Genomic DNA, 15,198 nt, shown 5'->3' on the forward strand with positions numbered 1-15,198 from the left:
CTTCTATTTAGAACCAAGTACTTTTCCATTACACGGCAATTAATTAATATTTATTAATTATAATTAAACAACTTATCTTTTAATAGTATTTCTATTACCCTTATCAGAGCTCCCAAGGTGGGGGAGTTCTCCCTTGCTGCAGTGAGTAATAAACCCAACTGGTTCAGCTAGGAACGGAAGTGTTTCCAGTGGTCTGTGGTTGGAAGCATTAACAAGTATAAGCATTATCCTTATTTTATATTTAAAGAAAGTTGGGCTTCCCTGGTGGCGCAGTGGTTGAGAATCTGCCTGCTAATGCAGGGGACACGGGTTCGAGCCCTGGTCTGGGAGGATCCCACATGCCGCAGAGCAACTAGGCCCGTGAGCCACAACTACTGAGCCTGCGCGTCTGGAGCCTGTGCTCCGCAAAAAGAGAGGCCGCGATAGTGAGAGGCCCGCGCACCGCGATGAAGAGTGGCCCCCGCTTGCCACAACTAAAGAAAGCCCTCACACAGAAACGAAGACCCAACACAGCAAAAATAAATTAATTAATTAATAAACTCCTACCCCCCACATCTTCTTAAAAAAAAAATATATATATATATATATATATTTAAGGAAAGTAAAACTCAGAGATGTTGAGAAATTGTCCCAAGACCATCAGGTAGTAAGTAACAGAATCAGTTCTGCCTTCGTATTTTAACTACCTCTGCTGTTTAGGGTCTCTATGCCTCCATTTCCTCGTCTGTAGTGAGGCAGTTAGGCTCTGCTCTTCAAAGGCCCATCCAGCCCACATCTTCCTAGAGGCAGGGGCATGAAAACATTGTCAAAGTGGCTCTACCTGGGACAGCTGGGACCTCCTTTTGACTGGGGACCCAGTGGATTCTGAACAAGTCATTCCCACAATGCCTTGCAGCTGAGAAGGTCTAATAATGAACTTGAAGTGGGGTGCATCCTGGGAAATACCTCCATAAGCCTTGAATTCCTGTCCCACCTACATCCTACCCCCTCCTCTCAGCCACCCTCATTCACTTGTTCATATTTTCATATTATCTGATTATCACTGCTCTTGACTTACTGGGGGAAGCAAGAGAGGAGGGTGACATAACCCTACTAACCATCCTCTTATTCTTACACCAACTTCTCTCCTCCAACCCAGTAAAGGGACACCTCCTGAGGGTGGGTACCATCCTATCAGCCTCTGCATCAATTGTAGGGAGCTGAACCAAAAGGATTTCCACAACTTTGAGGCCTGAGAATCTGAAAGCTGCTAGAGGGGACTTGGCAAATTTGCAGAAGAAGCTAAAAGACACTTTGTGGGAGAGGTGGTGGTGGGGGGGTACTTCCCTGACAGCCATCTCCCAATATCTGTAGGACTGTCTTGGGACAAAGACAGCAGAATAGGTCAGTAGGTTTCTTGGGAGCAGAGTCAGGACCAGTGTGGATGTCAGGGCCAGATGGGAGGCGGAGTCATTCGTTCAATGGGACAAAAGAGTTTCTATTGATGAACGCTGCCAGCTGGCATGTGCTGCCCCAGGAGGTGAGCGCTCCGTAGGAGGAGGTATAAAAGCTGAGGCTGGCTGAGTATTTACCAGCTAAATGTTCTAGCATTTAATTATTCAGAGGCCTTCCCCAATTTTATTTTTTTGCGGTACGCGGGCCTCTCACTGCTGTGGCCTCTCCCGTTGCGGAGCACAGGCTCTGGACGCGCAGGCTCAGCTGCCATGGCTCACGGCATGTGGGATCTTCCCGGACTGGGGCACGAACCCGTGTCCCCTGCATCGGCAGGCGGACTCTCAACCACTGCACCACCAGGGAAGCCAGCCTTCCCCAATTTTGCTTCCACCACCAATCCCTCCTTCATTCCAACATCCACTCACTATGTCACTCACATCTGATGGGTCTGTTTCTTAGGGACGATAAAGGCAGCTGCCTCACTCCCCTCAGGAGCTGGGACTCTCAGACGGGACCAGGAAACTCGAGCTTTAGGACAAGGGCTCTCATGCAAATGAGGTGCTTCCCTCATGTCTCCTGGGTGTCTCCTCTTCCTCTGCTCTCTAGCGAGGGGACTCCCTGGTCCATCTATGTTCAGTGTTGAGTGGACTTTGATGAACACTTTGGGGTCTTCTCATGATGCTCAACAGCAACTTGGAAACCAGTACAGACTCCAGTCTGGGAAATGGATGAAAGTAGAATCTTTGTTCTCATCTCTGCCTCTTTGTCTTACCCCAAAGTTCATGTTTCTCCTCTTCTCTCTACCTGATAGAATCCAATTCACCCTTCCAAACTCAGCTCAAACCTTGCCTCTTCTGGGAGGCTGATCTTGACCTCACAGGTGACAGCCAGGGCCTCCACCTTGGCTTCCACAGCATGTATGTTTCTGAAACTCTATGTCTGCCTTCTAGGCTGGGCAGGGAGCTCTTTGCAGGTCAAGACTGTCCTGGTCCAGAGATACTCTAAGTGGGGTGCACTGGGAGACAGGAGAAAACATCTACAAATTTCTGTTTATTTCTCTCTAGCCTACCCTTTATTAAAATTTATATTATTGGGACTTCCCTGATGGTCCAGTGGTTAGGGCTCCGCACTTCCACTTCCGGGGGCATGGGTTCGATCCCGGGTTAGGGAACTAAGATTCCACGTACCATGTGGTGTGGCCAAAAAAAAAAAAAAAAAAAATCTATATTGTTGAAAACTTCAAGTGTACATACTAGTGTAACAGGGTGCATATAATTATAATATAGAGATGGGATTTGAACACTCAGAATATTTACTGATGTGGGTGTGAGTAATCACATAGATTCGGAAGCTACTCACAGAGATTTGGTCATTACTGTTTCCCTGGTTCCTATCACAAAACAGACAGTAAATATCAGTACATGTTAGAGTGACGAATGAACGAAGGAATGAGTGATGTTGCCGCGGTTTAGTCTCTTGTAATGTCTCATAGCTGTTAGCTGGGTGACACTGGGCAAGATACTTCCCTTTCTTAGGCCCTAAATTCCTCACCTATGAAATAAGCACTTTGGATCAGTTTCTGTCCCACATGCCTTCCAGCATTAATTCTTCTAGGTGAGGTTGGAGTCACTCCTCCAGTGGAGGACAGCATAATTCAGTCAGTAATTATCCTAGCAAGTGTTTAAATTGCACTAATTACATGCCAGGCTCTCTGGTCTAAGGGCTCAGCATGTCCTAATTCATTTATCCTCACAACCCCGCGTAGGAAGAAGACAGGTGCAGAGAGGTTAAGTAACTTGTTCAAAGCCACAGAGTGTGGCAGATGTGCGCCCACCCGACCACTGACCACTGCCACTCTCAGTGTTGCTGGCTGACTTCCAGCTGCCAGTATCTGCAGCTCTTTGCCTGAGGGATTTCTTGGAGGCACATGAGAAGCCTGTGCACAGAGGAAGCCAGAAGTCCCCAGCCAATGAGTGACAGGGAGTTGGTATGTTGGTGCTCTTGTATCTCTTGGGGGAGGCAACCACAAGGAAGGTGTTGACCCCATCTGGCCCATCCCCCACGGGAGCTCATCACTGACAGTGCCAATGGGCTTGCTCACTCCATTTTAGTTGCCTGCCTTTCCTGCCCTTTCTTACCCGCCCCCATCTTACCCAACAAACTACTTTCCCTCTGCTTCTTAGGGACTGCAAATTAAGGCAGATCCAGGCTCTGGATCTTACAGACTGGCTGGGGAGTTGGGCTCTTAACTATCTTCCTCCCTGCAAAGGACAAAAGCTTTGGGGCAGTCTGCTAGGCTGTCATGGTTAGGGTCCTGCCATTTATTCACTGTGATGGGTTCAGCTGTGTCCCCCACCCAAAAAAGAAATGTTGTAGTCCTAGCCCCAGGAACTCAGGATGTGAGCTTACTTGGAAATACGATCTTTAGTGTGGTAATAAGTTAAGAGTTCATTAGGGAGTTCATTAGGGTGGGCCCCCATCCAATATGACTGGTGTCCTGATAAAAAGGGCAAAGTAGGTCACAGACACGGAGAATGCCATGTGAAGCCTGGACTTATGCTGCCACAAGCCAGGCCTTCCAGGAGCTGGGGGAATGGCCTGGAATAGATCATTCTCCAGACCCTTCAGTGGGAGCACGTCCCTGCTGACACCCTGATCTCAGACTTCTAGCCTCCAGAAGTGGAAGAGAATAAAAGTAAATAAATAAACCACTCAGTTCATGGTGTTTTGTTACAGTAACTCCAGGAAACCAACTCACATCTCCATACCTCCATTTCATCTTCAAAGGATTCTCAGAAGATTAAATGAAATAATGCCAGAAATACGCTAAGCACAGAGCCTGGCACATGGCAAGCACTCACTAAATGGGTAGATGCTTTTCTTTAACTGAAGTAGCAATCCCCACCCTACCACAGGACCTCAGGGAAGGAGGTTCCCTGGGCAAGTAGACAGTAGAGTCTCATGCTCCTTCCTTTCTCCTTCTGAGAGTCCAGGAGAACAACCTGTCCCCAAATTTGACCTGGTCCAAGAAGTGAAGAACGAAAGCTTTCATGTTGAGGTGTCTGTCACCCAGGTTTTTGTGTAGCTTGGGGTGACTATTAAGAGGTAGATGGTGCTGTAATGGGTTTGCTTCCTATACCTGGTAGGGCCCAGTCTGAGGACAGGAAAAGGGGAGGTGCTGGCTGCTCTGCAGAATAATGAGAAGGACCACCATTTCCATGGACCCTAGTGGTGAAGGTCCTTACTTGCAAACAACAGAAGCCACTCCAGTTAGTTTAATTAGGAAAAGAATTTATTAAATATAAGATTTAAGCCACAGACAGATAAATATTCAACATCACTGTGGGGAAAAGGGGTTTCTTTATTGAAAAGTCCTCTACCACCACTGACGCTCGGAACTGGATGTCAGAACTTCCATCGCTGCCCCCTCCAAGGAGTGCAGTGATGGTGGAGAGTGGGATGAAGGTGAGGAAAGAGGCAGGGTTCTGCTGAGGAGGGTAGGTCTGAGAAGGAAGCAGAGGAAGAGGCTCAGCTCTTTCAGAAGGCAGAGCCCAGCGCTGTGTGGGGCCTCCTAGGACTTCACCACCTCAGGGGAGCCCAGCTGCCCGGCTCTCTGCAAGAAGAAAGGAACTTGTTGATTGCCATCACTGAAGCCCCTGACCTTGATAGTCTACACCCTGACAGAGCCTTGACCATCGCAGAAATGAGAAAGCACAGTACTCCTGACACTAGGGTGACCAACGAGAACAAAACCAGTTTGCCAAGCCTAGGTGGGGCACTCAGGAGCACTGCAGACCCACTGTGGAGGGTGGCTGCCTCAGTGTTCCCATCTGAAAAAGGAGAGGAGAGGAGTGGCTTCGATTATCTAGAGGGCGATTCCAGTTGTGACCGTCCGCCAAGCTGGCCCCTGGAGGATGTGCTCAGTCTGTGGTTTCACAGGACACTGCAGCCACTTCTCTTGGGCAGCAGTGAGGGGGAAAAGACACTGTGCAGCTGTGAATGACGTGTGGCCCCCTGAGCGCCACCTCTTTCCCCAGCCCTTCCCCTCCCATCCTGCCCTGCCCCTGTCTTACCCCCGGCCCTGTTGCGGCCACCACAGGTGCTGATGCAGTCCTCCTTATCCAGGAAGTTGTTCTGCTTCCTTCTGCACCCACCGTAAGCAAAGGTCTCGCAGAGCCCAGACTTGGCGTTGTAGAAGTATCTGATGAACAGGGCCCTGCAGGGACCCGTGTAGGGAGGCTCCAGGCAGAAGGCAGGGCGCAGGGCTGCAGGGACTGGGACGGGCTCTGGGTCAGTTATGAGAATGGTGATCACAGCTCGGTCTACAGGGTCGGCAACTGAAACCAACAGTGTCTTGAAATAGAATGATGGGGCTGGGGGTGGGGCATTAGCAGAGCTTGAAATGTGAAGCTTCCATTTAATGGTCTGCCTTCTGAGGCATTATTATTACTGTTGTTAGGTGTGAGGATGACATGGTGATGACGTAGAAAACCATACACCCTTCATGAAGTATTTATGGAATGACTGGCATGATGCCTTAGATTAGCTTTAAAAAACTCTGGGGGAAAAAAAGGACATACCTAAACAATATTCCCCATATGTTGATAATTGCTGAAAGTGAACAATGTGTACATCGGGTTTGCTATATAATCTTCTGTACTTTTGAGTATGGTTGAAATTTTCCACTATTAAAAAAAGTGTGAAAGAATCATGCTGTAGGGCTTCCCTGGTGGCGCAGTGGTTGAGAGTCCGCCTGCCGATGCAGGGGACGCAGGTTCGTGCCCCGGTCCGGGAAAATCCCACATGCCATGGTGCGGCTGGGTCTGTGAGTCATGGCCGTTGAGCCTGCGCGTCCGGAGCCTGTGCTCCGCAACGGGAGAGACCACAACAGTGAGAAGTCCGCGTACCACAAAAAAAAAAAAAAAAAAGAATCATGCTGTAATGGAGAAAGGCATAGAAAAACATACAGTGTATTTACTTTGGCTATCTCATGGGGGCGGGAATACTAGAATTTTGAGGGGTGTGATATGGTGATTTATAATAAGAAATATATATTTGGTCTTTGTTCCATCCTGGCACAGAGCTTCTAAAACACTTGGAATTTCCTAAGTGAGGAGAGTAATAAAAGTGTATTCAGTTATGTGAAGAGGGTGACTTTTGGAAAGCCCCTAGGTGACCCAAGGATGGCGACTAGTTGCCAGGGGAAACAAGTGCCTGATCAGATGGTTGAACTTTAACCGACATCCCAAAGCGCCTACCTCCAGGGAGAAGAGAGTGGGTGGAAGTTTATCAGTCACCAATGGTTAATGATTTAATCAGTCATGACTATGTAATGAAGCCTCCCATAAAACGTAAAAGCATTGAATTTGGAGAGTTTCCTGGTTGGCAAACAGGAGCAGATTTGGGGAGTGTGTACTGATGAGAGACAGCATGGAAGCTCCGTGCCCTTTCCCCTTACCTTGCCTTATGCAGCCTTTCCATGTGGTTGTCCTGAGCTATATCCTTTTATGATAAACTGTTAATCTTGTAAGTAAAACGTTTCCCTGAGTCTGTGTCGCTCAAGGAAATTAATTTAACTCTACGGCGTTTGTGGGAACCTCTGATATGTAGTTGTTGGTCAGAAGCATGAGTGACAAGCTGGGCTTGTAATCGGCATCTGAAGATGGAAGGAGACCTGTGGGACACAGTCCTTAACCTGTGGAATCTGACACTATTTCCAGGTTCCTAGCCTTAGAACTGGTATGATGGTAGGAAAGCCAGTCAGTGTTCCCTGAGAATTCGAGAATTGCTTGGTGGTTTGGAAAAACAAACACATAGCAAGAAGAGGAGTCTTAAAACTTTCCTTACACATCTTTATATCCTCTCAAGTTCTTTTTTTTTTTTTTTTTGCGCTATACGCGGGCCTCTTACTGTTGTGGTCTCTCCCGTTGTGGAGCAGAGGCTCCGGACGCACAGGCTCAGTGGCCATGGCTCACGGGCCCAGCCGCTCCGCGGCATGGGGGATCCTCCCAGACCGGGGCACGAACCCGCGTCCCCTGCATCGGCAGGCGGACTCTCAACCACTGCGCCACCAGGGAAGCCCTCCTCTCAAGTTCTTATGAGCATATATTCCTTTTGCGATTACGAAAGAAGAAATATTTAAAATAAAATATACCACAATTTTTATAATGAGTACATTTATATTGTAGAAGAATATGTATTGACATCAAAAAATGGTTGCAGCCTATTGTGGAGTAAAAGAAGCCCTCCATCCAGTGACATATTAGTTTTGCAAAGCTTAAAACTCCTGCCCTGAAGATATGAGTGTCAATCCCTCTTTTAGCAACAGATCCCTTTTTTCAAAGAAAAACTTGTTGAAAGAAACCTGGGTGTTGGGTTGGAGCCCCATCCTCAGCCCTCTCGCTACCTACCCCCAGCCATTCTCTCACCCCTTCCTACTCCAGTACCCCCAAGTCTCAAGGAACATCTAGTGCAAATCCCTGGACTATATTCTTTAAGGTCTTAGAGGACCCACTCTTTGGCTGTGTGACCTTAGGGAAGACAAGTAACCACTCTGAGCCACAGCATCCTAATCATAGAAATGAGCATAATAATCTCAACCTTAGGGACTTGTTGAGAGGATTACAGATGATGTCCGTCAAGTAACTGGCAATCGATCAATACTCAATAAATATTAGTTATTAGAGTAATTGTTAGATGCACTCATTCAATTTTAATTTAATGTTCCAGGGCAGTGTCCAAGCTAAAAATCACCTCTGGACACAATTGCCCATTAAAGCCCTTCAACCCACCCACACCAATGCACAACAGACGAGTCCCCAGGGACCACCCTGGACATCCACACAGTCAGGTTTTGCAACATTGGGACATATGATGCTTCTTTTCTGGAACCTCAGATTAAGTAAATGGCTTCCTTTTAGAACTGTAGTATATCAAGAACACATTTATTCTATGTAATGTTTTAAAACGTGTATTGGTCAGAAATTGGAAAAATAATTATATATTTTAGACATAAGTTGTCAACATGTAAAATATCTGGATGAAACATTTAAGATAGGAACTCAAGTTCTCTGCATCATTCAATGTGTCTATTCAGCCACAGACTTCTCTATCCCTCAATTAACCAAAAAGAAAATCCTGCGAAACACAGGCTAATCACATAAATGTCCAGAGAGCAGAGGGAAAGCTCTCATTTATGAGAAAAACCTTGGCATCGATTAGAAAGTTGCTTTCTTAAACATAAGGAATGGCAAGTCTCTATTTAAAAGAAGAGTTTCCTCTTTGAAGCAGAAAATTACATCTGATAGAAGATAATATTTTCACTTGAACTTGCAATCAGGAATGAGGCGTATTCAGGTCTCAATGTAAAGCTCTTGGTCTCAGCCGAGCAGGGCCAGGATTAGAGTGAAGCAAACAGGCAGGTCAGGCAAGTGCAGGGTCACATCCTGTCTTTGTTTAAAACATTCACATGGAGTGCACGGTGGATTTTTGCATTAATTTTTGATTTTTTACACTATTGCAATCAATTATGATTTATCTGCATTATAAGTTTTTTAGCCTCCCTTTAAATTCTGCGCTGGAGGTGAGTGCCTCTCACCTTGCCCTAGTCCCAGCCCTGCCATGGAGGTGGAGCATGTCCTCTCTGGAGGCTGAGGGGGTGAGGAAAGGGAAGGCTGTGCTTCCAGAGGACACGGGGCTGCACTGTTCCCTCCTCATCTCTGGATGAGCAAGTCAATTCGTTCCTGTACATGAGGACCTCAGAGTAGAAGGATGTATCCGTAACCTTTGGGTTGCAGGATTTGGAAATCTTGATTTCCTTTTTTATGTTTTTCTTTATTGTCTAAGTTTTAGATAATGAACACATACTACTGCATTTATGTATCAGGAAACAGCAAAGGAAAGATAATTAATTGTTTAATCAAGGAACAGAATTATCCTCTACAGAGCAACTCATTCATGTTATTCAAGAGAACTGGGATCAACCCAGGGAACAACATAGGTACACACTCCATCGTGGCTCACCTGGACCACAGCAGCAGCCTCTGTCTCTGCCCTTCGCCCCCTAGAGGCCACTCTCCGCACTGCAGCCCCACGGATCCTGTTACAACTTGAGTCCTAACCCATTGCTCCCGTGACCAATCCCTCAGTGACTCCCCGTCTCTCTCAGAGTCAAATTCTGATTCTTATAAAGTCCTACAAAGCTGGCCAGGACCTGCCCCCATGGCCTCTCTGCCTCATCCCCTTCCACTCCCCTCCCCTTCACCCACTTATCTCCAGCCACCCTGGTCCTGACTGTGTGTGGCTCAAACACACCAGGCACGTTTTTCTGCAGCCTCTGCTCAACGCCTCCTTATCACAGAGGGTTTCACTGACCCTCTACAGAAAGAGCACAGCCTCCTGTATCCCCATCACTCTCTACCTTCAAGACACTTGCCATGACCTGGTATACTATTTCCACCTACTCAATTGTCTGTCTTCCTTCTAGAGGGCACTGGTTCTTGTGCTATGTTTTATTCACAGCTGCGTCCCCATACCAAGAACAGTGGCTTGTAGGGGCTTGATAAATATTTGTCAAATGAATGAATCTCCCATTTCATGCTCATGCCAAGTGCACCGACACTGAGTAGAATGAATATAATTAAATTCTTGTTAGTTAAATGTCTATTTGATGAGGGGGCACTGAAATTGAGCAGGACCCTGTGGGGTTCTGGGCACAAAAGCCTTTCTGTGTTGCCCTCCACCTCCATTTCTTATTTGCAGGAAAAAGGTGTCAGCCTCCTGGACCTTCCAGAATACCAAACAGCAGATTCAAACAGTTGCTAATCAGGGATGTGAGGGAATGCAGAAACCAAGGAGAAGCAGTCAAGAAACAATAGTGTCCAGGTTCCTCCAGAAGGAATATACTTATCAATATCTTTGAGTTCTTCTGCAGGAACTAAGTCCCCCACCCAGGTGGAGGATGGTAACTTCTGGCTGAGCACAAGATTCCTGGAACACTGCCCTGTTACCTCACCACCAACCAATCAGAAGGAAGTCACACACCCTGCAGCTCTCATCCCAAATTTTGCCTGTAAAAACTTCTCCCTCCCTGAAAACCATGGAGGAGTTTGGGCTTTTTAAGGCATGAGCCAGCCTAGTCTCCTTGCATGGCCCTGCAATAAACCTTCCTCTGCTTCAAACTCACACGTTTCGGTTTGTTTGGCCTCACTGTGCGTCAGGCACACAAATGTGCATTCGATAGCAGCATGCCTGGATAATTATGAATCTAGCTCTAATGTTCTGTATCCTGAGAGGATAATAAAATAATAGTCAGACATGGAGCGAAGGGGAAGGGCCTTGAGTTTTTACTAATATTCTAACAGCCTGGGAGAAGCACAGCCTTGACCCCAAGAGCAAAGTCACAGAAATGTTGCATTTCTTGCAATAATAATGGAGAAATAATGTCATTATTGACCCCTAAATGTTTTTTCTTGAAGGAAGGAGGTAGGTAGACAAATCTTTTCAGACTAAGACATCTTGGTGGAAAAAGGACATTATTGGGCGTGAAATGTGAAAAGACTCTATATTCATGATGGATAATCCCTTGTAAGAACTTGTTTGGTAGTTATCTCTTGTACAGGTGGGGAAATTGCAGAAAAGTGACTGACCTCAGGTCCCAGAGCAGGTGAGTAGTAAGGTCAGGACAGTATATGATCCTGTTACAACCCATTTGATGAAGCACCTGACATCTGCAGGGAACTCTTAAAATATAGATAACAGGTAAGAATTTCTGGGAGCACTGCCCCCCACTTTTACTCCCCTGTACCTGAGCCTCATCCCAGCCACCAAAGCCCAGGGATGTATGAGTCTGGATTTCTTCCCTGACACCAAATAGGTAGTGTCTCTACCAACACCCACTAATTCTCCAACGCCAACTGGGTGGCCCCCGAGTCAACTCACTTCAGACACTAAATCCGCGGAGTTAACGGCGACCCCAGCGGTTGAAGGCTCAATGCCATCAGATAGCCACCGCTTCAAATGACAGCTACATGTCCCTGGGTCACACATACTTCTGACCAATTGGCTATAAATCTGGGGGCTCTGGGACCCCACTTTCAACTTTCAATAACGTACTAGAACGACTCACAGAACACAGGAAAGTCCTTTACTGACAGTTCTGGGTTATTATTGATAGAAAGGATAAAACTCAGGGACAGTTGAATGGAGGAGATACATAGGGCAAAGGGGGGTTGAGGGGTGCAGAGCCTCCATGCCCTCTCAGGACAGTCCCCCCTCACATCACCTCGAATGTTCACCACCCTGGAAGCTCTCCGATTCCCAAAGTTTAGGGTTTTTTTTTATTGAGGTTTCAATAGGTAAGCAATTTGATTGAATCATCGGCCACTGGTGACTGAACTCGCCCTCAGTACCCTCCCCTTTCCCCAGAGTTGCTGGGGGTTGAGGGTTCTACTCTCTGATCACCAAATGGGATTTTTCTGGAGTCCAGCCCCATCCTGAAGCTATCTGAGGTCACTTTCATTACCATACAAAAGACAGTAAATTCCAAGGGTTTCAGGAGGCCTGGGCTTGGAACCAGGAGAAAGATCAAATATTGACCTTTTTATTACACTACAGTGAGGTTCAGGGACACAGCAGAGACCAGGAATAGAGAGTCTCAGAGATGGGGTCCCCGGTCTTGTAGAGTTAGGCAGGATGATTTGTTTTAAAAGCTGAAAGTGTAATGATTTCTTTTTTAGAGTCATGAAATGTCCCTGGAGTTTAAGCTGCCCAACTTCCCAGGAGAAATCCAGAGAAGACTGGCGGCACCAAGCCCACCCCTGCTCCCCAGCCCCTTCCACGGACTCCCCTCACTCCCCCCTCCCCCCAGCCTGTAGAAGAGAGGTGGGTCGGGACTTACCTTGGACCTGGTTGCTGGTTTCACCTCCCGGTGTGCCGGCCACCAGGGTGCCCAGGAGGACGAGGAGGGCGATGGAGAGGCAGAGCTGGCTCATGTTCGTGGCCTTGCAGGAGGGCTTCTGAGGAAAGCTGGGGGCTGACAGAGCTTTTCAGATCCCAGCTGAGGGGTGGGACAGGCATTGAGGAGGGGAGTGAGGAAGGGGTGGAGCTGGGCTGGGTCCTGTTTATTGTGTAATCTCCCCACCTCCCCTGGTCCTGCTTCTGCCTGCTGGGGCCAAATGCCCAGTAACAGCGCTTCTCAGACTTGACTCTGCCTGTGGGTCTTGTGGAAGTAAATACACATTCTGATCCCCCAGGTCTGGGTGACGCCTGAGAAACTGCATTCCTAACAGGCTCACCGTTACAGGTGTGTCCCCAGCCCCAGTTTCCCCTCCTATAAGATGGTCCACAATTTGATAGCAAGCCTGCAGGAGACTCACCGGGGTGGAGGAGAAGGGTAGCAGGCGCAGGGAAAAGCTGCCTTTCCCACGCACCTTGGGAAGTAGAGCAGGGAAGCCAAGGACGGGAAGAGCTGAATCTCAGGAAGCCCCGCGTTCTCTCCCACTAACCTGCGCCTCTTCCTAATTCTCTGCCTTCACCTTAATTCATTGCAATGATCACACACTGGTGGCCTGTGACAAGTACAAGTCACTGGACTTCTTTTGCAGAAACAAACGTAAGTCTCTCCCCATCCGCTGAGGATGAAGTGATAGATTAGATTTCCACGTGCTGGCAGCACACCACATCGTGTGCACAAGTTTGTAGGCTCGGAACGACCATGTTGCCCCCGCCCAGTTACTACCGAGACCCTAGGGTCTGGATGTGAGTGAATTGCCAGGACCCTCAAACCAGTGGCAAACACCCTTGGGAGAGGAAAACCTCGATTCCTATCTTATGCTGGAGAAAAACTTACCTGGGTTGTCAGACCCTATGGCATTATAACTGCATGTTTCACCATGAGGAGGAACGGATTACGTGCTCCCCCTCAAAATATACCACATGGCGTGTTGGTTATTTTGAGCTGAAGACATGCAAGGCCCAAAAGACTCAGGAAGAGATGATTACTATTCCCTTAACTGCCTAAAGGATTTAGATAGAGGGCCTGTATCAGGAAGAGAGCTAATCCCAGATAACTTTTAATATCAGTAACACTTATCTACCTGCCCAGCGTGGCAAACATTTGTTAAGCAGATATCTGCTTTTCTCATCTTCCTGGAATTTATCTTCCTCCCCTTGGAGCCCCAATCCTCACTTCCTTCTCCTTCACTCAGGATGGCATATAAGCCTCAACTGCCTGTCTTTGGGTCCCATGTCTTTGGGGATGCTCTACCTATGAAATTTGGTTTTCTCCTGTTCATCTGTCTTATGTCCAGTTTGTCTTACCAAACCAGCCAAGGAACCTAGAAGGGAAGCAAAGAAAGGTTTCCTCCCCAACAACAGTAGGAGGACCTGGGTTTGGCAAATTACTTAGTGTTCCTGGGCCTTGGCGCCCTCATCTGTAAAACGGGATTGTTTATAAAATCAACCCCATTTCTTTGGGATGCTGTGAACGCATTTGAGACTAATGAATAGAGAATGCTCAGCTCTGTGCCCCTGGGGGGTAAATACTCAAAGACTCAGGGCTCCTCCTGTGATCATCAACATGACACCCAACTCCCAGTAGGAACGTCTGGATCTGATCTCAGGCCTGTGTTGAAATAAATATCTAGACCCAAGATGACTGGGGTGCCATGTCAGCAAACCAAAACCTAACTCTGGGTCCTTGTAAATGCTCTGCAGTTCTCTGGACCCTCGGGGATGGAGACTTCCCACTTCATGAAGTGTGAAATAAAGTCAGTATCACCTAAATTGTCTTCTTTAATCATTTTAAACAAGGGAAATGCCTGCTTTCCCTCTGGGGTCTGGGGCTTCCCTAACTGAGGTCAGCCTTGCAGGCAGTATACGCCCATGTGACTGACCACAATCAAAACCTGACTCCCAGGCAGGAGCGAGCTTCCCTGGTTGGCAACTGCTCGGACGCATTGGGCTGAGGGAAGCAAGCAGATTCTTTGCGACTGGACAGGGAGGAGACATGTGGAAGCTTGTGTCTGTGTCCTTCCAGCTTCACCCCGTGCATTTTTCCCCTTTGTTGATTTGACTCTGTGTCAATTTCCTGTAAACCTAAGTATTACACCTTAGTGTCCTGTGAGTCTTTTTATGAATTAAACCTGTGTGTGGTCTTGGGGATTCCAAACACAGGTAGTTGCCATTGTTATCTCCAAATAGAAACTATATCCACAGAAGTTAAATAACTTGTCTGAGGTCACACGGATAGCAAAAGGCAAAGCTGGAAATTAAATCTCTCCTGTAGACACGCTTTTAACAACTACTGGATGACAAGTGAAGATAATCTAACATAATTGATGTTGCAAATAGAAAACTCAACAACTGGAACAGAAAATTTATTTCAAGACGTAATACAAGAAAACTTCCTTTAAAAAATCTGTAGATTGAAAAAAAAAATCTGTAGATTGAATAAACATTCCATGTTCTGGTAAAAAAAAAAGAAACAATGATGCAGAATGATACCAAAATATCCTTGTTCATTCACTGAAACTCAAGGATAAGCAAGGAGGTTTTAGGCATTCTGGTACAAAGAAGTAACCTCGAAGGGAGAAAAATATTTAGGCCATTTCATAGCAACCTCAGAAGACAGGTACAAAGAAGTAACCTCGAAGGGAGAAAAATATTTAGGCCATTTCATAGCAACCTCAGAAGACAGGCAGAATTCAGTGGACACGTCCACAATTATTCTAGCAAAAGAAAGCCAGCCTTCTGGCTTTTCCTGAA

At 47.0% G+C, this 15,198-nt stretch overlaps 1 protein-coding gene across 1 annotated transcript; it reads right to left on the bottom strand.

Annotated features, from left to right (window-relative positions):
• Window positions 1–4,752: 4,752 nt before the first annotated feature.
• On the bottom strand, window positions 4,753–12,480 carry LOC113605066 (serum basic protease inhibitor-like). Its single transcript, XM_027078066.1, has 3 exons — window positions 12,332–12,480; window positions 5,508–5,699; window positions 4,753–5,047 (listed from the first exon to the last, which is right to left on the bottom strand). Exons 1-3 carry the CDS (start codon window positions 12,423–12,425, stop codon window positions 5,022–5,024), a joined length of 312 nt encoding a protein of 103 aa, XP_026933867.1. The 5' UTR covers window positions 12,426–12,480; the 3' UTR covers window positions 4,753–5,021.
• Between the last annotated feature and the right edge of the window lie 2,718 nt (window positions 12,481–15,198).

This window comes from Aethalodelphis obliquidens, unplaced genomic scaffold (genome assembly GCF_003676395.1).
Source record: "Aethalodelphis obliquidens isolate GAN/ISIS:26980383/991018 unplaced genomic scaffold, ASM367639v1 scaffold42, whole genome shotgun sequence".
In the NCBI taxonomy this organism is placed as follows: domain Eukaryota; kingdom Metazoa; phylum Chordata; class Mammalia; order Artiodactyla; family Delphinidae; genus Aethalodelphis; species Aethalodelphis obliquidens.

Excerpts from the sequence above, each read along its gene's own strand:
- LOC113605066 (XM_027078066.1), bottom strand. The coding sequence starts at position 12,425 with ATGAGCCAGCTCTGCCTCTCCATCGCCCTCCTCGTCCTCCTGGGCACC. Across the intron at positions 5,700-12,331 it reads AACCAGCAACCAGGTCCAAG|CCCTGCGCCCTGCCTTCTGC; the intron begins GTAAGTCCCGAC and ends CAGTCCCTGCAG. Across the intron at positions 5,048-5,507 it reads TGGCCGCAACAGGGCCGGGG|AGAGCCGGGCAGCTGGGCTC; the intron begins GTAAGACAGGGG and ends TTCTTCTTGCAG.